Consider the following 20928-nt stretch of genomic DNA (forward strand, 5'->3'; position numbering starts at 1 on the left):
CGCGTTCTGCTCCATTCTCCGTCACGATCGGAGGCTAGGACGGCGATTGAGGTCGTAGGGGTTCTTGAAAATAGCGACGCTGAAGGGTTGATAAAACCCTAAAGAAGCAGTCTGCTTTAGGGAAATGGAAAACAGATTTTTCCCTAATTCTTTCTCTATTTTTTTAATTTAATTTAAAACAAAAGGTAAAATGGCGCCGTTTAAAGTGGCCAGACTTGCGCGGTGACCTGACCCGAGGGGGAGGATCCGCGCGTTCTGGCCCTGAATGGGAAATTTCCACTTTTGGTCCCCTGTTTTTATTCTTGATTTAAATGCAGTACTTTACGCATTTACAATTTAGCCACGAAATTTCTTTCATGTTTCAATCTGGTCCAGGAACCATGTGCATGCGCCCACTGGAACGGCGCCGTTTTGCCAGCGCGGGGATATTTCTTTCTTTGGTCCTTCCCCTTTCATGCGCAATATGATTTAGTTTTTTTTGTTTTTTTATTTTTAAGTTTGACCTTAAAATTCTGTTTAATTTTGATTTAGTCCCCATTTTATTATTATTATTATTATTATTATTATCATTATTATTATTATTATTATTACTACTACTATATATACATAGGCATGTTTTTTTAAAGTAATACATATACATACATTTTTTTAAAAGCTTTTAATACATACATATATTTTTGTATATACAAACATTTTTTTTACTTTTGTAAATATGAATATACGTATTTTTTATATTATCCTTCATAGATTTTTTTTACAAACGTGTGTATATATGCATACCTACATATTTTAATACATATTTTAATACATTCATTTTCTATAGTATAAATATATATATTTTTTGGTTTTTTAAATTATTATATTATTTTATATATACTCCATTATTTTATTTACATATTGTACATATTTTTATATTTTTACTTTATTTACACAATTCTCATATACATATATACATGCATTTTTATATATATTGCATTCCATCTTTTTATATGTATTATCGTATGTGTGTTAAATATATGCGTACACATATTTTCAAATTTACTTGTAGATTGTACTTGTATATGTATATTTGTAAATATTTATTCATATATGTTTTAAATTAAAGTATTTGTTTCATATTGTACATTAACTTTTCAACATACCCTTTTGAAAATATATTTTGGTTTTAACCATATATCAAAGTTATTTTCTTGATTCAAATGTTTTTCTTTTTGAATAAAAGCATTATTCGAAGTTTGGGATTTTTGAGGGAAATTGAGCCCTAACGTATTGAGTTCTGATTTTCTTTGTCAATCTTAAAAGGCCGAGAATATTCTTTATTCAAAATGCATAAGTATAAAAATCATTTTTGGGAACTTAACTTGTTGCACCCTAACGCATTGGGTTCTGATTTTCTTTGTCAATCTTAAAAGGCCGAGAATATTCTTTATTCAAAATGCATGATTTTCGCATAAAATAAAAGTGATATTCAAAGTTCGGGGATTATGAGGAATTGTACCCTAACGTATTGGGACTCGATTTCTTTACATGACCTGAACAATTGATTATCTTTTTTCAAATTCCATCATTCAAGCTGTTTTTAAAATCTTTTTAACCTTCGACACTAAGACATTAAATGATCAATTTGGTACCGATTTTGGGCGTCACGAGGGTGCTAACCCTTCCTCGTGCGTAACCGACTCCCGAACTCGTTTTCTCAAAATTCGTAGACCAAAATCATTTTTAAGGTGACCCGATCACACCTTAATAAAGGATCGGTGGCGACTCCAGTTTTGTTTTTTAAAGTTGACAACTAAATTTTTTGTTTTTAAAAAAACGGTTTCGACAGTTATTATTTGTTCTCATTTAGGAATTAGGAAGATGTATTTTGTTTTAGTATTTTTGAATTAGTAATTATTAATTTTGTTCACATTTATCTTAAGAAGGAAGAGAAGACTTTCTAAATCTTAAAAATATCCGTTTGTCATTCAATAGAATAACAAAAGAGGTAACATTTGCAAAACGAAAGTGTGCACTAAAGAAAAAGAAGAAGAAAATGGAGAAAGTAGCTATTACAAGACTTTCAAAATAGTGTAGGTATTAAGGGCACGTTTGGTTCGCTGTAATGGAATAGAGGTGTAATAGTAATTCAATTGTTTGGTTGAATGGAATGGAATAGAACTGTAATAGTATTCTTGTGTTTGGTTGAATGGAATGATGTTGTAATAACATAAGGAAAAAAACTAAAATGACTAGAATACCCTTATCAAAATTTTTTTTAGGTAGATGATTATTGTTATTGTTATTGTTATTAAATTTTAATAAGATTATTAATATAAATAATAAATAATTTAATCATATTTTAACATAATTATTATTAAATATAATTTAATAAAAATATATAATTTAATAAAATTCTTAATATTAAATATTCTTATATGAATTTACTAAAATCATAATATATAATACTATAAAATATAATTTAAAATAATTATTATTAAATATAATTTAATAATAATATATAATTTAATAAAATTCAATATAATTATTCTTATATGAATTTACTAAAGTCATAATATATAATACTATAAAAAATAATGTATAATCTACTTTATTATTTTTAAACTGCAATACATATTTAATGTGCTAAAATATCATTAGTGAAACAAATAATTTAATTATTCTACAATAAAAAAATATTAGCAGTAATAAATAACTTGAGAATTATATTTTGCATAAACATAATATTCATATATTAACAAAATGTTACATGAAAATCATGAAATTCTACGTCATAATCCATATGTTATACAGTTTTACAACATCAAAAAGTTAGAACATTGTAATGACATACCATCCCAAATATTACAAACAGAAAAAGTTACGAAAATATCATTAACAGAACCATGATTTTTAATGGTCAGCAAGAAATATTCTGATCCATTCCAACCGCACATCAAAAGATAAACTAAAGAAAACGAGCATTTGAGTTGGACGATCTGGAATTTTGCTCAATGCTCGATAGCACTCATCCACAGTTAAACCTTCTATTTCACACAAGGTTGGATATAAATTTGTAGCTTTTTCTTGGATGATCTGAAATTCTTCTGACTTTTGTTGAACTACCACATCAGAGGCAATACTCCTACTAATTTGTTCGCCAATGGCCCGCATGTTTTCCTCTAATAATGTGGCAGCATCATGAAATGAAGAAGAAATATGATCACTTGCATCAGAATTCTTTTTTTTCTTCTTTGAAGATGTGGAACCCCCTGGGTTTCTATCTGGTTGCGGTGCTGTAGCAGAAACATCCATATCATCCAAAGAGACATCAGCTTCATAGTCATAGAATTCATTTCTTTTTTCATTAATATCTGTAGTAGGTACATCCTGAACATTTATTTCTTCAATAACATCAGCGGCTATTTGAGCATCTTGCCCAGTTGCTCGATCTCTTGCGTAGATGACAGTAAGTTGGTCGTAGTAAGGGAAACTACGATGTCTAAATTGACCGGCTTCTTTATGACTTTATAAAAATGAGAAATTCATATTAGTTATAAGTTTGGTAAAAATAAGATAATAAAGACTTGAAATAATTCTTACATTTAAATAAGAGTTCCAAACCGCATCTTCAGCAACAACGAACTGCCTATGCTCATCCCAACCAAAACCACTATTGTTTTGACCATTAAGCATGTCATACACAATTGACCAATCCCTTTTCAGTAGCCTAATCCTCGATTCAATATTAGGTCTAGCCTTCAACATTGCATTGGGTAAAGCCTTTTCTAACATTTTTTCCAACTCGTTTAAATAACCGGCTTTGAACCTCGTATCAACATTAAAGGTTCCAACATTGTGCAAATCCAATATACAGGAAACCAACGCTACATTTTCTTCTGGAACCCATTTCTTTTGGTTCCTCGAGAAGTTTGGGAAGAAACATTTGATTCTGAAACATCTGACATAATTATCTTAAGAAAAAAACAAATTAAAATTAAGTTTAATATCATGAATCAAAAGGTGAACACTTTATAAAATTAAAATTAAGTTCAATATCATGAATCAAAAGCTCAACACTTTATAATATTATAACACATGATGAATGAAAAGAAATTAAATTATAATTCAACAAGTTTAGTACAATACAAAAAACAATTCAAACACCACCAAAGTTTGACAAACTAGATACACAAAATAACATAAACAAATTAACTCAAACTCATTTTGTCCCTAAACCTAACTAATTTCTAGATGCTTGCCATTCATCGAACATTTGGTAAGCTAGTTCCATCCTCTAAGTAGCCTATGCATCCGATGGATGAATATTTATGATATTCGATTCATCGTCATCTACCACATTACTAGGTAATCCTTCTCCCAAATCCACTTCAATAGGATCAATACTCATATGGGTTCGAATAAAATTATAAAGCAAACAACATGCAATAATGATTCTATTGTGCACCCTTACAGGATAGAATGATGGACTCCTAAGTATTCCCCATCTATATTTTAATAACCCAAAGCATCTTTCAATAACATTACGTGCTGAGGCATGTTTCATATTAAAAAATTCTTCCGGAGTACTTGGCTGATAACCCTGATGCCACTCATTCAAATGATATCGTTGTCCTTTAAAAGGTGCAAGAAATCCCTCACAATTTGTGTATCCAACATCAACTAGATAATAACAACCTATAAAAAAAATTTATAAAATGATTAATTCCCCAATAATGTTTGATCTTAAAGAATAATTCAAAGTCCTCTAATTTTGTACTTTACCATGAGGAACTTTTAGTCCATGTTTTCCACTAATGGCATCTCAAAGAACCCGTCCATCAGCAACAGAACCTTTCCAACCAGGAAGAACATATACAAATTGCATATCAGGTGTACAAACACCTAACATTTGCTATGTCACCTTTTCGCGTTCGATATCTAGGTTTATCAACTGTTGGAACCCTAATCTTGATGTGGGTTCCATCTAAAGCACCTAAGCAATTCTATATCACATGTATAAAACGTTGAGTTAGGATACTATATTTAAATCTAAATCAACTAAATTATGTAGAAGCTATATATAGAACTCACTCCAATACCTTAAACCATTTCCATCTTGGGTCAGTAGAATTAGCTGTAATTGGCTCTGCCTTTTTAAATAACACATCTTGCAAACGTATGACAGCATTTAAAATATTGTGAAATGATCTGCTAACAGTTTCTCCGGACCTACTAAAGTGATGCTTGATAACTCGATTTTTAAGATGATGGGAAATGATATGTAAAAACATTGTCACTTACTCATCAACAAGCATGTTCCTTGGTCTATAAGTATGTAGGCTATGGATGGCACCCAATTTAAGTAAGAACCAACTCGCAACTCTATAGATTTGCAACCATATTGTCAATGCAATACCAATTCTTTTACTCCTCACACTTTGTCCTATTAAAGGCAGACGAGCCCTTACTGCAAGATATTAAATTGTTATATATCTTCAAATCGTAGTAAAAGGGTCACATTTCTCCAATACTAATTTCAATAATAGTAAAATTAAATTAAATAATTTAATTGCCAAAGAACTTATAGTAATTTAGTGAATACAAGACGCTCAACTGTGGGTGGAGGAAGCAATCAAACAAGCCAAAGAATTCAAGTTGCAATAACACACTATCAAAGAAAAATGAACAATACAAATTTAGAATCTTTACGAAGCAAAAAATAGAAATTAAAATTATCTTTGCAACTTGAAATTCATTTCTTTATATGGATATCTGTTTCATTACAGCTTGATAATGGGAAAAAAAGAAGAGGGAAAATCTTGAAATTCAATTCTTTTTTTCATTACAGCTTGATGAAAGGATATCTGTTTTTTTGGGATTTTTTTTATATGGAGCTTTATTTAATTAATATTTTTATATTTTTAAAATAATTAAAAAGAAAAAAATTGTTGATTAAAATTACCACATTCATTCCCTTTCTCTAATAACTAATTCATTTAGGAGTATTAGGTTTTAATCAATTACAATCATTTTAACTAATTTTTTTCAATAATAAATGTAATTAAATTATAAGTATTTTAAAATATGTAATAATTTTCACAATATTTGTTAAATTTATAATTATAATAAATTTTATTTTATGTAGATTCTTTTTAATTAATAATTTTTAAATATCATTTTAATAATATGATAGAAAATAAAAAATATTCTCGTCAGTTCAAATAAAAAAATTTAAACTCGTACTATTATATATATAAAGCATATTTTAAACATCATAATTATAAAATGATATTATTTTATATATATTCTTTTATCATGCTTTTAAATGGAACCTTTATTTATTATCTTTCTTATCCTATCAAAATCATGACATTTTTTAAATATAAAATAGAATTGAGTTAAGTAGCCAACTCATATTATTAAAATTTTATATTTTAAACATTTAAAAAATGAAAGATTATATATTTGTAGGACCCAAAATTTTTTATTAAGCCAATATCAAAAAGAAAATGGGGAATTTATTAAAAATTAGATGGTTCCATATTTTAGGTTTTAAGCATAAATTTCTCTCAATATATATAAAATGTACGATAAATTGACGCAGTTAGGGGTGATAAAAAAATCTCGAATTTAATGGGTTTCAATCTACTATAATTTTATAGGTATAAAGCATAAATAAAAAGTTTTACTTTAACGAAAGGAAATGAATAGACTTCTGATAGTGTTTTGTCGTTTTGATGACAGAGTCCATTAATAAAGTCGAGGTAAAAGTAATTGTTTTTAGGAAAACTGGTTAGTTTATCTATGTGGTTTTAATTTTAATTTTTTCAATAATAAATAAAATACTCCAACTGTATTAAACTAAGGTAAAATCGAAGAAATCAATTTAAAATTAAAATTGAAATAAATATTTTAAATAAAACCAAATTCAAAATCATATATATAAATTGATTAAGAAAAAATAAATCCAACACCCAACATTGCTATCCCATTCCTACATTGCTTCAAAAAAAAGTTCCTTCCAGAGGCAGAGAATTAAAGCTCCATATAAAATATTCATTATAGTGCACCCTCACAGCTTCATAAAGGGAAAATCTTGAAAATAATACATTTTCCTTTCTAATAAGCTTGCAACCTTCAACAGGACCAGTACTTGCAAAAACCTCTTGGAGTAGTAGTTCAGTCACTTGTGAATGGATGTTTCCCACATACCTGCAGTTTCTCAAAAAAAAAACTATATAAGTAACTTTCTAAGTTGTTAAAAAGATGCAAGAACATGCAAGCATCTATCACATTCCAAAAACCATTTAACTATCAATTAAAAGAGCCATTAGCTTAGAATTTTGCACAGAGGGCCATAGCAACGTATCCAATCAGCAAACTCATGAAGGAAAGTGTCTCTAATTCATGCATTTATAAGCACAGAAGTGACTACGGTAAGTGCTTAAGCAAGAAGGGGAAATAAGTGACTCACAATATACAAACAAAACAAAATGGAGAAAGGGGAAAAGTAAGTAAAAAAAATCTAGGCAAACACTCACACACTGCGGCAAGTACTTGGATCAAAACCAAAAGGCAGATTTCCACTTGGGATTAGCTCTATCTGCAGAATAGAAAAGTGAAAAATTAAAAAGAAGGGAAAAGAAGAAACAATGTGCAAAAAAGTCAGCTCCCACTCAACTCAATTCTAAAAGTCTCCATATCTAGGAAAAAGGATGAGTTTTTGAAGAAATCCAATAGTCAACCTAAAATAACAAACAAGATGCTAACTACAACCATCACAAATGTGAGCATCACTTCTCCTACTTTGAAAACACTTTCCACTTGAAAAGACAACAGACTTCCTTGCTTTTACTATTATCACATTTCCCCCTTCATTTTTTCAGTGCCGACCGGAAAAAAATTAATTTAGCCTCATCTAAATAAGACAAACTTTAGTAGAACAATAGATTGCAGATCAGACCAAATTCAAGGGTAATGCAGTCCAAAGTTCCTTGAACTCCCTCCTTCAAAGTGAAAAACAAATCTATATCTTTCTGCATGATTTAAACGGAAAGGACTATTGGACATGTAACTCAAAAAAGAATGCAAATACATTGAAAGCACCATAGACTTTATAAATTAGCTTCATGCTGTTAAATTTCAACACTATAAACCTAAAAATTCCCAGAACGAAATGCAGGAATCACTCTTTAAACTCCAATACTCAAACAAGAGATAGAGAGATGGCAACTAAACATTATCCAAACACAATCATTTCTCAACATTTGGAAAACAAAATGAAGATTAAGATTAACAGTACACTAAATAAAACCAAAGAAGTGAGAACCACAAATAAATGAGAAAGAAAACAAAATAGAGAACCTAGTAGCTTCCCATTGAACTTCGTATAAGAGAAATAACAACATTTGAACTTCAAGCAAATGAAAATGTAAAATATTCAGAACCAAAACAATCTTTTATCAAAATTCAAACCAAAAACAATGAGTTTCACTCTATACAAGAAGTATGTTAAAGTCATAGACTTTCTCATTTCTGGAAACCAAATCCAGAAACGTCTCTCACCAAAAATCAAGAAAATAACTTTTGTTTTTAAAAATCACATTCAAATCACTGCTTAAATGTTCAGATCAAAGAAAATACAAAAAGAAGCCATTTTTCCTTTGAATTCAGATCAAAGACGAAGAGAAAAATCAAAGAAAATACAAAAAAAAAAGATAGAGCATATAACCTGAAAATAGCCGTCGATTAAGTGAAGAAGCACTTGCCAAAACAATTGGGTCAGATATCTGAAACGGTGGAGTTGGCGAAAGATGCCAAGAGGAAAGTGAAACGGGAGCCAGTGGAGGTGACTTTGCTGGCAGCTTCTGTTTGATGTTGGGAGGGAGCGGGTGGAGGTGGCTTTTGGGTTGGGAAGGTAAAACGGAACTACAATAGCTAAACGATGCTTTGGGAAGGGAATAGAAATTCTCCAGAAAGCAGCCAATTTTGGGAATACACCTGTAATGGAATAAGCTCGTAATAGGGCATTCCATTGAACCAAACATATGATTAGCTGGGCCCACGGAATAGGACTGTAATGGCATAGCCATTACACCAAACCAAACATGTTGTAAGTTTGTTATTTACTATTTTTATTATTGGAAAAATTAAATCATGTACCATATTTTAGTGTTTCAACTTTCTTTATTATTGGTAAAATTAGTAAATCGTTGGGTTGTGTTTAGAGCAATTAGTAAACAGTAGAGGTGCAGAGGTTTCAATCTTATCATAAGTGTGTGAAATACATGGGTAGTTTAGAGAAATGTGGGTAACTATTTATGGTTTAACTATACGGTTTAATCTTATGGAGTTTATCCAATGGCCTAACCTGTATCTCTAACATATGGTATTATAAGTGAACACTTGCCCAACATGTTTAGAAAAGTGATTGTAATCGGTCCACCTATCTAAGTCTGTTCAAACAATGAGATAGTTTAGACAAAATACGAGGCTCGAAAAATGAGTTAGGGTAAAACTTACAGACTGTTTGGTTGAATGGAATGAGCCACCTGATTCAATGGGCCCACCACAATACAATGTTTGGTTTATTATAATAAGCTATTACAGCTGAATCTGTTTAGCTTTCTATTCCCCCAAAACATTGAATATCATTCCTTTCTTCCACTACCGAATTCCAATTATAGCCACTAACGAATAAAGAAAAAAAGCATACCTGCCATTATTGCCCCTTATCATTATCCCTCACCAAGCACCTCAAGCCACCACACCCCAATCTTATTTCCTCATTCCCGTTTAATTGTAGGTATTTTCTCTTATTCTTTTTTTCCCTTTTTATATCTTCCATTTTTCTTCTTTATTTTTTCTATCAGATTTGATCTTTTCTATTTTTTTTTCATTTTTATATCTTTTCAATCAATTTTTTTTCCTGTTTTCTCATTCCCATTCAATTCGATTTTGGGTATCTTTCAATTTGTAATTTAGGGTTTGATTTTCACTTTCTTTTGATTCTGGGTAGATTTCTTTTTCATCTTCCCGTTCGATTATTTTTTTCTATTTTCTCATTCCCATTCGATTTCAGGTATGCATTTCATTTTCACTTTATTTTGATTTTGGGTATTGTTTTTTTAGCTATTTTTATTGTATTTGAATTTGTTTTGAAGAAAAAATTGTAATTTTTTAGTGACTGTTTAAGCTAAATGGAATTTTTATCCATTTCAAGTATCTCTAACTATTATTACCCACGCAATTGGTACTGGATTTTTTATCTGCACATTTAACAAAACAAAACAACTTAGGAAATAGCTAAAGCTAAACAACAAATTCCAAGTTGCTAAGAAACATGCATGTAGCAGCATATACCAAAATACACGTATCTCTACAAGGCATGGATATAGGTCAAATTACCTTTTGTTGTTTGGTTTTAAGAGAAAATAGCTAGCAGTAGCATCCAACAAAGGTCTTGAAAAGATACCTCTAGGGGAGTGCTTTTGCTTGTATTATGATATTAATAAAGTGAAAATGTGGGTTTAGAAGAGGGGAAATGAGTGTGGATTGATGTTATATGGTGGGAATGGAATAGGGGTATTTGTAAGAGGATACAAAGGCTTGTGAATCATGTCCAATGGACCCTTCTCCCACACTACCCATCAACAGACTCCTCCACTCCTTTCCAAGTTTTTCCTTTTGTATGAGTGTTTTTTTTCTCAATTGTAGAAGCGATTTATAGAGTGTTTTAGGTGCTTGTTTTGACGTTTATGCCTTGCGTTAATTTTCATTTTCTATTATTAAAAAGCACTTATTTTGGAGCGCTGGTATTGGTAGTGGTTATAAAGTTACATGAAGCTGATGTTTTGCAATTTAAGGAGTGATTTGGATATTGTTACTGATGCTCTTTTAAGGGAATTCTCTTTGAAAATAAATTTTGGTGACTTTGAAAGTTCATTGTTGCAATTTTGAATTGATGGCTAGTGTGTCATGAGTGCTTGGTTGGTGTTTCTTTTATTATTCTTATTGTAAGTTTAGGTGTGTGTCTTGGCTGCAAGTTGTTAGCTGTCTTGATCAAGGTGCGTGATTGTATTCTTGTAGTAGTACTATTGTTGATGTTTTCAAAGGTGTTTGTTCTCTACTACTCATAGTGTTTTTCCTTTTATCACAAAAGTTGATTATTAAAGAAACAAAATCAAAAGTTTAAAGTGGTGGTATCCTCTATTAAATTCTCAACTATTATTTGGTTAACATAGTCAAAGTTTTTTATTTTCGACTTTATCATGTCACAAAAATACATGTTCAGCATTTCACATCATTTTTTCACAAAAATACACACTTTTCTAAGGTTTTTCATATATTTGGAGGAATCTTAGAAGTCATATCCCCATATTCATACCCATTTATTGGATACAAGTACTTCGAAGAGCTTGAGTAGCATGCTAACTATATATGTGTGCTTTCTTTCCATACTTTTTTCTTCTTCGTTAACTATGATTTGTTTTCATCCATTTAGGACGATGCAATAGAAGAGATCAAAGAAGCTGATACATGCACAGATGGAATAAAATTTAATAAATTTCACCCCATCCATGCATGTATCAGAAGCTCCCAAACGCGAGGAAGAGAAACAAAAGTGAAATCGCCAATCTTCACGGTACAGTTTTACTTCTCTGGTTATTTTTGTATGGAGAAGTTCATCGGTTCCACTATCCTCTTGATTCCCTCCAATTTCTTATTCTTAGATCACACCTCTCGGTTTATGAACCGTCGAAGCATTGCTAAAAGTTTCTTAAGTATTTCACTGGTTATTACTTTATTAAGTTTCTTGTATGATTATCTCAATAAATTGGTTATGATAGATTAGGTTTATATTTGATACACTAATTATACAAATCAGATGATGACACATCATCAAAAGTTTTTAAAAATAAATATGAGTGGATTTATTTTTAATTATTTGATGACTCATGGGTAGTTATACACTATGACTGCATCGTGTTAGATTTTAACTCTACAATATATTAAGTTTATATTAAGTCAAAATTTAATAAATAATAATTGAATCAAAACAAGATCATATACAAAATTAAACAAAAACAAAAAAGACACGGGCTTATTTAACTACAAAATATGTTAGGTGTTTATATTAGGGCTTATTTAACTTAGACACTATGAGAGCATCATGTTTGTACACTTGATATGCATTTTGTTTATGTTCTTCCTGGTTGGGAAGATTCTATTGCTGATGAACGGGTTCTTTGAGATGTTATTAGTAGGAGACATGGGCTAAAAGTTCCTCATGGTGAAGTGCAGAATTTCTTTCTTTTTTTTATAAGTTGCTATTATCTAGTTGATGCTGGTTACACAAACTATGAGAGATTTCTCGCGCCTTTTAGAGGATAAAGATATCATTTGAATGAGTGGCGTCAAGGTTACTAACTAAGTACTCTAGAAGAGTTTTTAAATATGAAATATGCTTTAGCACGCAATGTTATTGAAAGATGCTTTGGGTTATTAAAACTTAGATGGGGAATATTTAGGAGTCCATCATTCTATCCTGTGAGGGTGCATAATAGAATCATTATTGCATGTTGTTTACTCAATAATTTTATTCGAACCTATGAGTCTTGATCCTATTGAAGTGGAGTTGAGAGAATGATTAGCTAGTAATGTGATAGATGACGATGAATCGAATATCGTAAATATTCATCCATCAGATACATAGGCTACTTAGATGATGAAACTAGCCAATCAAATGTTCTATGAATGTCAAGCATATATAAATTAGTTAGGTTTATTAAAATATAGTAGAAGGTTAATTTGTTTATGTTATTTCATGTATTTAGTTTACGAAACTTTGGTGTTGTTTGAATTGTCTTTATGTACTGTACTGAACTTGTTGAATTACAACTTTATTTTATTTTATTTTGATTCATCATGTGTTATAATTTTATAAAGTGTTAGCCTTCTGATTCATAATACTGAACTTAATTTTAATTTGTATTTTTTCTTAAAATAGTTATGTCAAGTTTTTCACAATCAAGTGTTTCTTCCCAAAATTCTTGAGGAGCCAAAAGGAAATGGGTTCCAAAAGAAGATGTTGCATTGGTTTCTTGCATGGTCGACTTGTACAGTGTTGGAACCTATAACGCATATACAGATTCAAGGTTGGTTATTTAAATGAGCTAGAAAGAATGTTAGAAAAAGTTTTACCTCATGCTATCTTGAAGGCTAAACTTAATCTTGAATCAAGGATTAGAACATTGAAAAGGGATCGGACAATCGTTTACGACTTGCTCAATGGAAAAGACAATAGCGTTTTGGTTGGGATGAGCATAAGCAGATGGTTGTTGCTGAAGATGTTGTGTGGAACTCATATATAAGTGTAAGAATTATTTCCTATCTTTAGTATCTTATTTTGGCCAAACTTATATCTAATGTAGATGCTCAAAAAAATTGTAGATATTGTTGAAGAAATAGATGCTGAAAATGTAGCTATTGGAAATAATCTTGAAGAAAGAAACATTTACTGTGGATGCGAATATGAAGTTTGCTTGGATGAGATGGATGTCTCGGCTACACAATCGCAACCGCCGAAGCCAAACGAAGATGGTTCCACATCTTCAAAGAAGGAAAAAAAATGGATGATGGAATTGAACAAATTTCTACTTCAATTACTGATGTTGCCATGTTACTGGGGGAAAACATACGAACTGTTGGCCTTAAATTAAGTAGGAGCATTGCCTTCGAGAAAGTGATCTAAGAAAGTGCTCAAAAATTATATCCAACCTTATGCGAAGTAAAAGGATTAACTGAGGATGAGCGCTATCGTGCGTTGAGAAAAATTCCTAACCATCAATGCAAATGCTCTTTTTTTTTTAGTCTACCATCTTCAGTTCGATTAGAATGGGTGAGAAGATGCGTTGAGCAAAATTCCTAACCATCAATGCAAATGCTCATTTTTTTTAGTCTACCTTCTTCAGTTCGATTGGAATGGGTGAGAAGATTTCTTTTTGACCATTAAAAATCATGGTTGTGTTGGTGATGTTTTGATAACTTTTTGTATATGTAATATTTGGATGGTAAGATGCCATTAGTAGAATACCACATACTGTTGTAACTTTTTGGTGTTGTAAAATTTAACATTTAGATTATGACATATAAGTTAATGACATTATGTAAATTTTTGTTAATGTATGAACATTATGTGTGGATGTAAATATAATTCTCAAGCTATTTATTAGTTCTAATATTTTGCTTTTAGTTTAGAATATAGTTAAATTATTTGTTTCACTAATGATATTTTAGCATATTAAATATACATAATTTAAAAATAATAAAGTCGGTTATATGTTATTTTATAATATTATATATTATAATTTTTATTACTTCATATTTTAATAATATTTTTTTCTATTAAACTATATATTATTTTATTAATTTGTATTTAATAAAAATTATGTTAAAATATGATAAAATAAAATAAAATAATAATCTTATTAAAATTGAATAAAAATAATAATCAAGCTTTTTTACCTAAATAATACAAAAAATAAAATTAATAATTGAAATGGTATGCCTATAAGATTATTTACCAAAATGGTATGGTTTTACTGGTGGTGCCGCCTGTCAAATTGGCGGCACCGAACTAAAATATAATGATCTAAAGTATTCAGGGACCTAATATGCAATTTTTTCATTTTGAGTGGCTGCTGGAAAAAAAAGTGAAAGGGTGTCGCCTGACAGTGTGGCGGCACCTAACCTTAAATGTGGCTAATTGCCTTGTAAGCACTCATTATTTATTATTTTCTTTTTATTTCCCTTCAACTCAATATATTGTGTTTAAACAAGCCATTAACCTATTTTTGTAGTTAAATAAGCTCTTAACTTATGATTTTTACTCATAAAATCTCTTTATTTTAATATTAAAGTAAATATATTTTACCCAAAGTAAAGCTATTTAAAAAAATATAAACTAATTCGCATTTTATGTTGATGTGAATTTGATGAGAATAGTTTATTAAATAAAAAAATTTTAAAATTTCTTGAGAGTGCTTGTATACATGATATTCTTAACTACTCTTTTGAAATTTTTGATTACTTTTTTAGATTTTATGTTGATGTTAAAGTGTATATAAATTTTATTGTATCAACAAAAAATTAAGAAAAGAGCGTGAAAGTCAAAATATATTTAGTTTAATATTAAAATAAAGGGATTTTATAAGTAAAAATCATAAGTTAAGGGCTTATTTAACTACAAAAATAGGTTAATGGCTTGTTTAAACACAATATAGTGAGTTGAAGGGGAATAAAAAGAAAAGAATAAATAAGGAGTGCTTACAAGGCAATTAGCCACATTTAAGGTTTGGCAACATCCACTCAAAATGAAAAATTTGTATATCAGGTCCCTAAATACTTTAGATCATTACATTTCAGTCTAGTGTCGCCAATTTAATAGGCGACACCAATAAAATCATACCATTTTGGTAAATAATCTAATGGGCATGCCATTTCAGTTATTAATTTTATTTTTGTATTATTTAAGTAAAAAAACCCAATAATTGCCTACCTAAAATTTTTTTGTTAAAGGTACTTTGGTCATTTAAACATTTTTCCTTGTGCTATTACAACATCTATTCCATTCAACCAAATACAAAAATACTATTACAACTCTATTCCATTCCATTCAACCAAACAACTGAATTACTAATTATAGCTCTATTCCATTACAGCTTTATTACATTATAACTCTATTCCATTCTCCCTAACCAAACATGGCGTTAATATTACGTTTGGTTCACTATAATGGAATAGAGTTGTAATAGAATAGAGCTGTAATCAGTAATTCAAATGTTTGGTTGAATGGAATGAAATAAAACTGTAATAATATTCTTGTGTTTGATTGAATTGAATGATGTTATAATAGCAGAAGGAAAAATTTTTAAATGAACAGAGTACCCTTAGCAGAATTTTTTTAGATGGATGATTATTGTTATTAAAATTTTAATAGGATTATTATTAAAAATAATTTAATAAAAATAATTTAATCATATTTTAATATAATTATTATTAAATACAAATTAATAAAAACAATATTTTTAATATAATTATTTTTATATTAAATTATATTAAAATATTCTATGTTTAAAATTTATAAGTCCAAGTTTTAAAATATTAATCTGGAAATAAATTAATTTTTATTTAATATTATGTACTAAAAAATAACTATTACGGGAAGATAAATAATAACTTATTCTATTAAATAAGTATTACATTCAATTAGACCTGTCGGCCCGGCCCAGAAAAAATTTTCGGCCCGCCTCCTAGGCCCGGCCCCGGATCGAAATATGGACTTGAAATTTTGCCCAGGCCCGGCCCGGGAAAAATATCATAAGCCCGAGCCCGGCCGGGCCCATTTTTAAAATAAATATTAAAAAATTATTTTAAAAATAAAAAAAATAAAAAAATTATTTTAAAAGTATTTTAAAATTAAAAAATAAAAATAAAAAATATATATTTATTATATTCGGGCCAAGCCGGGCCCGGGCTAAAAAGTAGTGCCCGAGGCCTGGTCCATTTTTTAAACGGGCCTCATTTTTTGCCTAAGCCCATATTTCGGGCCTATATTTTTACCCGAACCCTCCCATATTTCGAGTAGGCCATCGGGCGGCCCGGTCCATGGACAGGTCTACATTCAATCAAATAAAGAAATAATTTAGCATAAATAAGATTGTCCAACCAAACATGGTCTTAGAGTTGAGATGGTCCAAATGTCAGACTAAAACAGAATGATGGGTTGGAGTATCGGTAAATTTAAGAGCCCAATAAATTGGACCGACTAAGGAGACGACGCCGTATTTATCTTTGCCTTCAAAGAACGTTACTAAAGTAGATTCACATTAATCAGATCCAGAAAGCCCTTACAAAATTCCCTCCCTCCTTTCCTTTTTGCCAACCACCTCCCTAAAATGACGAAAACAACCGTAATCCTCTTCTTCTTCCTCTCCATCCTCTCATCCGCCACGGCGGAGATCAAAACTCTGACCATCAAGTCCGACTCCCGCCCGATGATTCTCTTCGAGAAATTTGGCTTCTCCCACACCGGTCACGTCACCATCTCCGTCTCCTCCGTTGCCGTCTCTTCCTCTTCCAACGCCCCCAACCCCTCCCCTTCCCTCCTCGGTTTCTTCCTTCTATCCGAAGAATCTCTCCTCCAGGTCCTTCTCGAGACCCAACAAAATTCCCACTTTTGCGTCCTCAACTCCCGCTACATCCAACACCTCTTCACCTTCAGCGAACTCTCACCGCCTCCCCTCTCCCGCTTGAACCGCTCTTACCCCGTTTCTTCCCCCAATGAATACTCTCTCTTCTTCTCCAACTGCGCCCCCGAAACGCGCGTTTCTATGGACGTCATTACCGAAATCTACAACCTCGACCGCGACGGTTCTAAGGATTACCTCTCCGCCGGCCAGACACAGCTCCCTTCTCTTTACACCGTCTTCTCTGTCCTCTACTTGTTCTTCTTAGCTTATTGGGTCTACGTTTGTTACACTAACAGACGATGCGTACACCGGATCCATTTATTAATGTCCGGGTTGCTCTTGTTCAAAGCTTTGAATCTGATCTGCGCCGCCGAAGATAAGCATTACGTTAAGGTTACCGGAACTCCTCATGGTTGGGATGTTTTGTTCTACATTTTCCAGTTTATTCGTGTCGTTTTGTTATTTACTGTCATCGTTTTGATCGGCACCGGTTGGTCGTTTTTGAAACCCTTTTTGCAAGAAAGGGAGAAGAAGGTCTTGATGATCGTGATACCGCTTCAAGTTTTGGCTAATATTGCGTCGGTTGTGATCGGAGAGACAGGGCCGTTTATTAAAGATTGGGCGACGTGGAATCAGGTATTCTTGCTAGTTGATATTATCTGCTGTTGCGCCATTATTTTCCCAATTGTTTGGTCTATTCGTTCGTTGAGGGAAACTTCGAAAACTGATGGGAAGGCTGCGAGGAATTTGGCAAAGTTAACTCTGTTTAGGCAGTTTTACATCGTGGTGATTGGATATCTATATTTTACGAGAATTGTGGTGTTTGCTTTGAGGACGATTGCAGCTTACAAGTATCAATGGGTGAGCAATGCAGCGGAGGAGACCGCATCATTGGCGTTCTATTTGATTATCTTTTACATGTTTAGGCCGGTGGAGAAAAATGAGTACTTTATTCTTGAGGAAGAAGATGAAGAGGCTGCTGAGCTGGCTCTTAGAGATGAAGATTTCGAGCTTTGAGAACCTGGGGGCTGTTGATAAGTGAATTGGTATAAAGGGTTACTCTGGATTTTTACCTTTGATGCAAATTGGGATAATTTTGCAGGTTTTTTTGTGTAAACTTTACAGATACAAATTGCTTCATCTGGTCTGCAACTTGCTGCTGCTCGTCTCCTTACTGCTACAGTTTTGTTTAACTTGTTCCATTTGTTACTCTATTTCTGCTTAATGAAATTGTTATCAAGCTCATAATGGAAGTTGCACTCAATTCAATTTAATCTTCCCAAATGATTCACTATTAGGCAGTGGATTTGAGATGAATGCCCTTTTGAGTCTTTCCTAGTAAATCATTTGCCACTTTTCTGTAAGAAAATCGTATGCTGCTTTTGTGACATCCGATATTGTTTTATTCAAAATTTTAAAATGATCAGTAGATAGAGTCTAGAGGGCAGTAGAATTTGTGTTGGATTGACTGTTTAGTGGTTAAAATGATCTATTTGTTATCTGCCGTGTTTCCATTAAAAGCTTTGCATATGGCTTCTATCAATCAATATGGACTTAAGGAATTCCTGATTTCTACAGTTTCCATTGTTCGTGTCCATTGAATTACCCTGTATAGTTTCACTCTATTCAAATAGGTCTTTCTCATATTATATATGATAATGTTGATTTCTTTTCCTATAGTTGGGCTGATTGGGTGTGTTATTGGACTTAGAGGTTGGCTGTTTGAAACTTGAATGATTTAAATTTTACAGTCCTTCCTCTAGAACTGTCTCACATCCTTTTGGGTATGACAGAAATGAAAAAAAGTGCAGTGGACCCCGAATTAGTTATCGACTTGCCCATCTTGAGGTGGTTATTAGGTTAGGAAGATTTTTCAGAACTCTTTGTTAGATGGCACCTAAGAAATTTCTTAGCAGGTTGAATTTTAGAAATTAGAGTTTGAAGTTTCTTCAATTCTGCAATGCTAGACATGTTTGTGAACTATATCGAGGTATTGGATGGTAGAGAGTATATATTTTATGAACCTAGTTTATGAAGTTCTCTGGAGTGATCTGGGAAGATAGTCTTTAATTGTATAGAAAATGTTTGGTGGATAGAGCTTTTCAAGCATTTTCTACGGTTTAGCAGATGTTTATGCCCATTGTGGTTAAACTTGAATAAAATGGTGGTGAATGAGTAAATGAAGTTGTTAGTTCCCTAAACGGGTTTGAGTGAGTCAACAAGTAGCAAATGCTATAATGTTACTTCCCAGTTTCACTCACCTTGATGAGTGGTGAATTCTTTGTATGAATTTTAACTGCTTTTTGACGTAAAGCCTTCCCCGTAGTTCGTTGTAAAGAATTTTTGTAGCGTAGACAGCCATCTTATGCGGGCGCTTCATTTGTTATAGAATTTGAAACTAAACACATTTGGTGACATTGGCATTATGATCATATAAGATGTGTCTGGTTGAGTAAACCAAAAAAGTGAAAAGAGTAATTATTATTTTTGATAAAATATTTAGAATTATTCGTAATCTCATTCAATCGTTAAATAATGCAATGGAGTTGAAACTTAATTTCATCCTCCATAGAAAAAGGAAAAGGACACATGACCCTAACTGCTGCTAAATTGCTTTTGTGTCTACGTATATAATATTCTGTTCAAATTACTTTCCACGTCTCAGTCAATAAAAATAAAGACAGACAATCCCACTTTTTAACTGTTCCATAGATTGAAGAAGAAATGAATGAATTAAGCCCTATCCTCTGAAACACAACCAAATGAATCAAAAGAAAGCATTCCTCTGATCTACATGTACGGTAGCAGAACAGGAAAGCAATCTGTTGAAAAACCTGAACAATACAATCTTGACTTTCCTCCAAACCAAACACCTCCTTCTTCTTCTAATACGTAGGCTCTTCTTCCTCTTCCCATCACCCCCTATTTTCTCTTTTACTCTCCCAAAGCATTTCACTGTCTTTTCCCTCACACCTTCTTTCCTTGAAAACCTGTAACTCCTCAGGTACATCTGCCTACACGAGAAACTGTCCACCACTCTACTCGGTCGGCCTGAGCTCCTTGACCTCAAAAACTCAGCATCCGATTCTGGCCACTTGTATAGATTCACGTATGTTGCCCTAACAGGGACCAGAGGGTCCGTAGCATCGGACAAGCACCTAGAAATGCAAACAGAGCTCATTTTCTTAACGCTGATTATGAGATTGTGAGAGAACGAGTATATATAGAGTGAAAAAAGAGAGATGATGATGTAACGTAATTAGGCAACGAGTGGATAGGCTAACGAGGTTTATTTTATTTTGACCAGAAGGGGCCGCCTTTAAAAGTAGATTGGAGTATGATATAAGTAGGAGTTGCGATGTGAAGCAGGGGATGAATGTGTAATAAAAAAGAAAGTAAAATTCCTGCCTTCTCCTCATCTCAACCAGTCGGGTAAAACATAAAATCTAAATTATTTAGTATTTATTTAAATGAGATTTGGTTGGTGATCATGGTATTATAGTTTTGGTAGAAGAAGATGGGTCTTACAAAAAACAAACATCCCAAACTATAATTTAGATTTTAATTTCTATTAATTACGTGTTAAATGCCATCTTAGCCACGACACAGAGCATGATATCTTAAACACGGGAATTAAATCTTTACTTCTAAATTCACTTATTTGGTCGCATTTAATTTTAATCATTTCTTTTCT

The 20928-nt window shown here is 31.8% G+C and overlaps 2 protein-coding genes across 2 annotated transcripts; one reads left to right on the top strand and one right to left on the bottom strand.

Moving 5' to 3' along the window:
- The first annotated feature begins 16862 nt into the window (after window positions 1-16862).
- On the top strand, window positions 16863-18508 carry LOC107899267 (protein CANDIDATE G-PROTEIN COUPLED RECEPTOR 7). The gene has a single exon (XM_041091204.1). It carries the CDS (start codon window positions 16941-16943, stop codon window positions 18249-18251), a length of 1311 nt encoding a protein of 436 aa, XP_040947138.1. The 5' UTR covers window positions 16863-16940; the 3' UTR covers window positions 18252-18508.
- Window positions 18509-19909: 1401 nt separating this feature from the next.
- On the bottom strand, window positions 19910-20877 carry LOC107898401 (uncharacterized). The gene has a single exon (XM_016823890.2). The coding sequence runs from the start codon at window positions 20413-20415 to the stop codon at window positions 20002-20004; it is 414 nt and encodes a 137-aa protein (XP_016679379.1). The 5' UTR covers window positions 20416-20877; the 3' UTR covers window positions 19910-20001.
- Between the last annotated feature and the right edge of the window lie 51 nt (window positions 20878-20928).

Source organism: Gossypium hirsutum, chromosome D04 (genome assembly GCF_007990345.1).
Source record: "Gossypium hirsutum isolate 1008001.06 chromosome D04, Gossypium_hirsutum_v2.1, whole genome shotgun sequence".
NCBI lineage: Eukaryota > Viridiplantae > Streptophyta > Magnoliopsida > Malvales > Malvaceae > Gossypium > Gossypium hirsutum.

Bases quoted from the DNA above. Each gene is read 5' to 3' on its own strand.
- LOC107898401 (XM_016823890.2), bottom strand. From the start codon at position 20,415: ATGAGCTCTGTTTGCATTTCTAGGTGCTTGTCCGATGCTACGGACCCT.
- LOC107899267 (XM_041091204.1), top strand. From the start codon at position 16,941: ATGACGAAAACAACCGTAATCCTCTTCTTCTTCCTCTCCATCCTCTCA.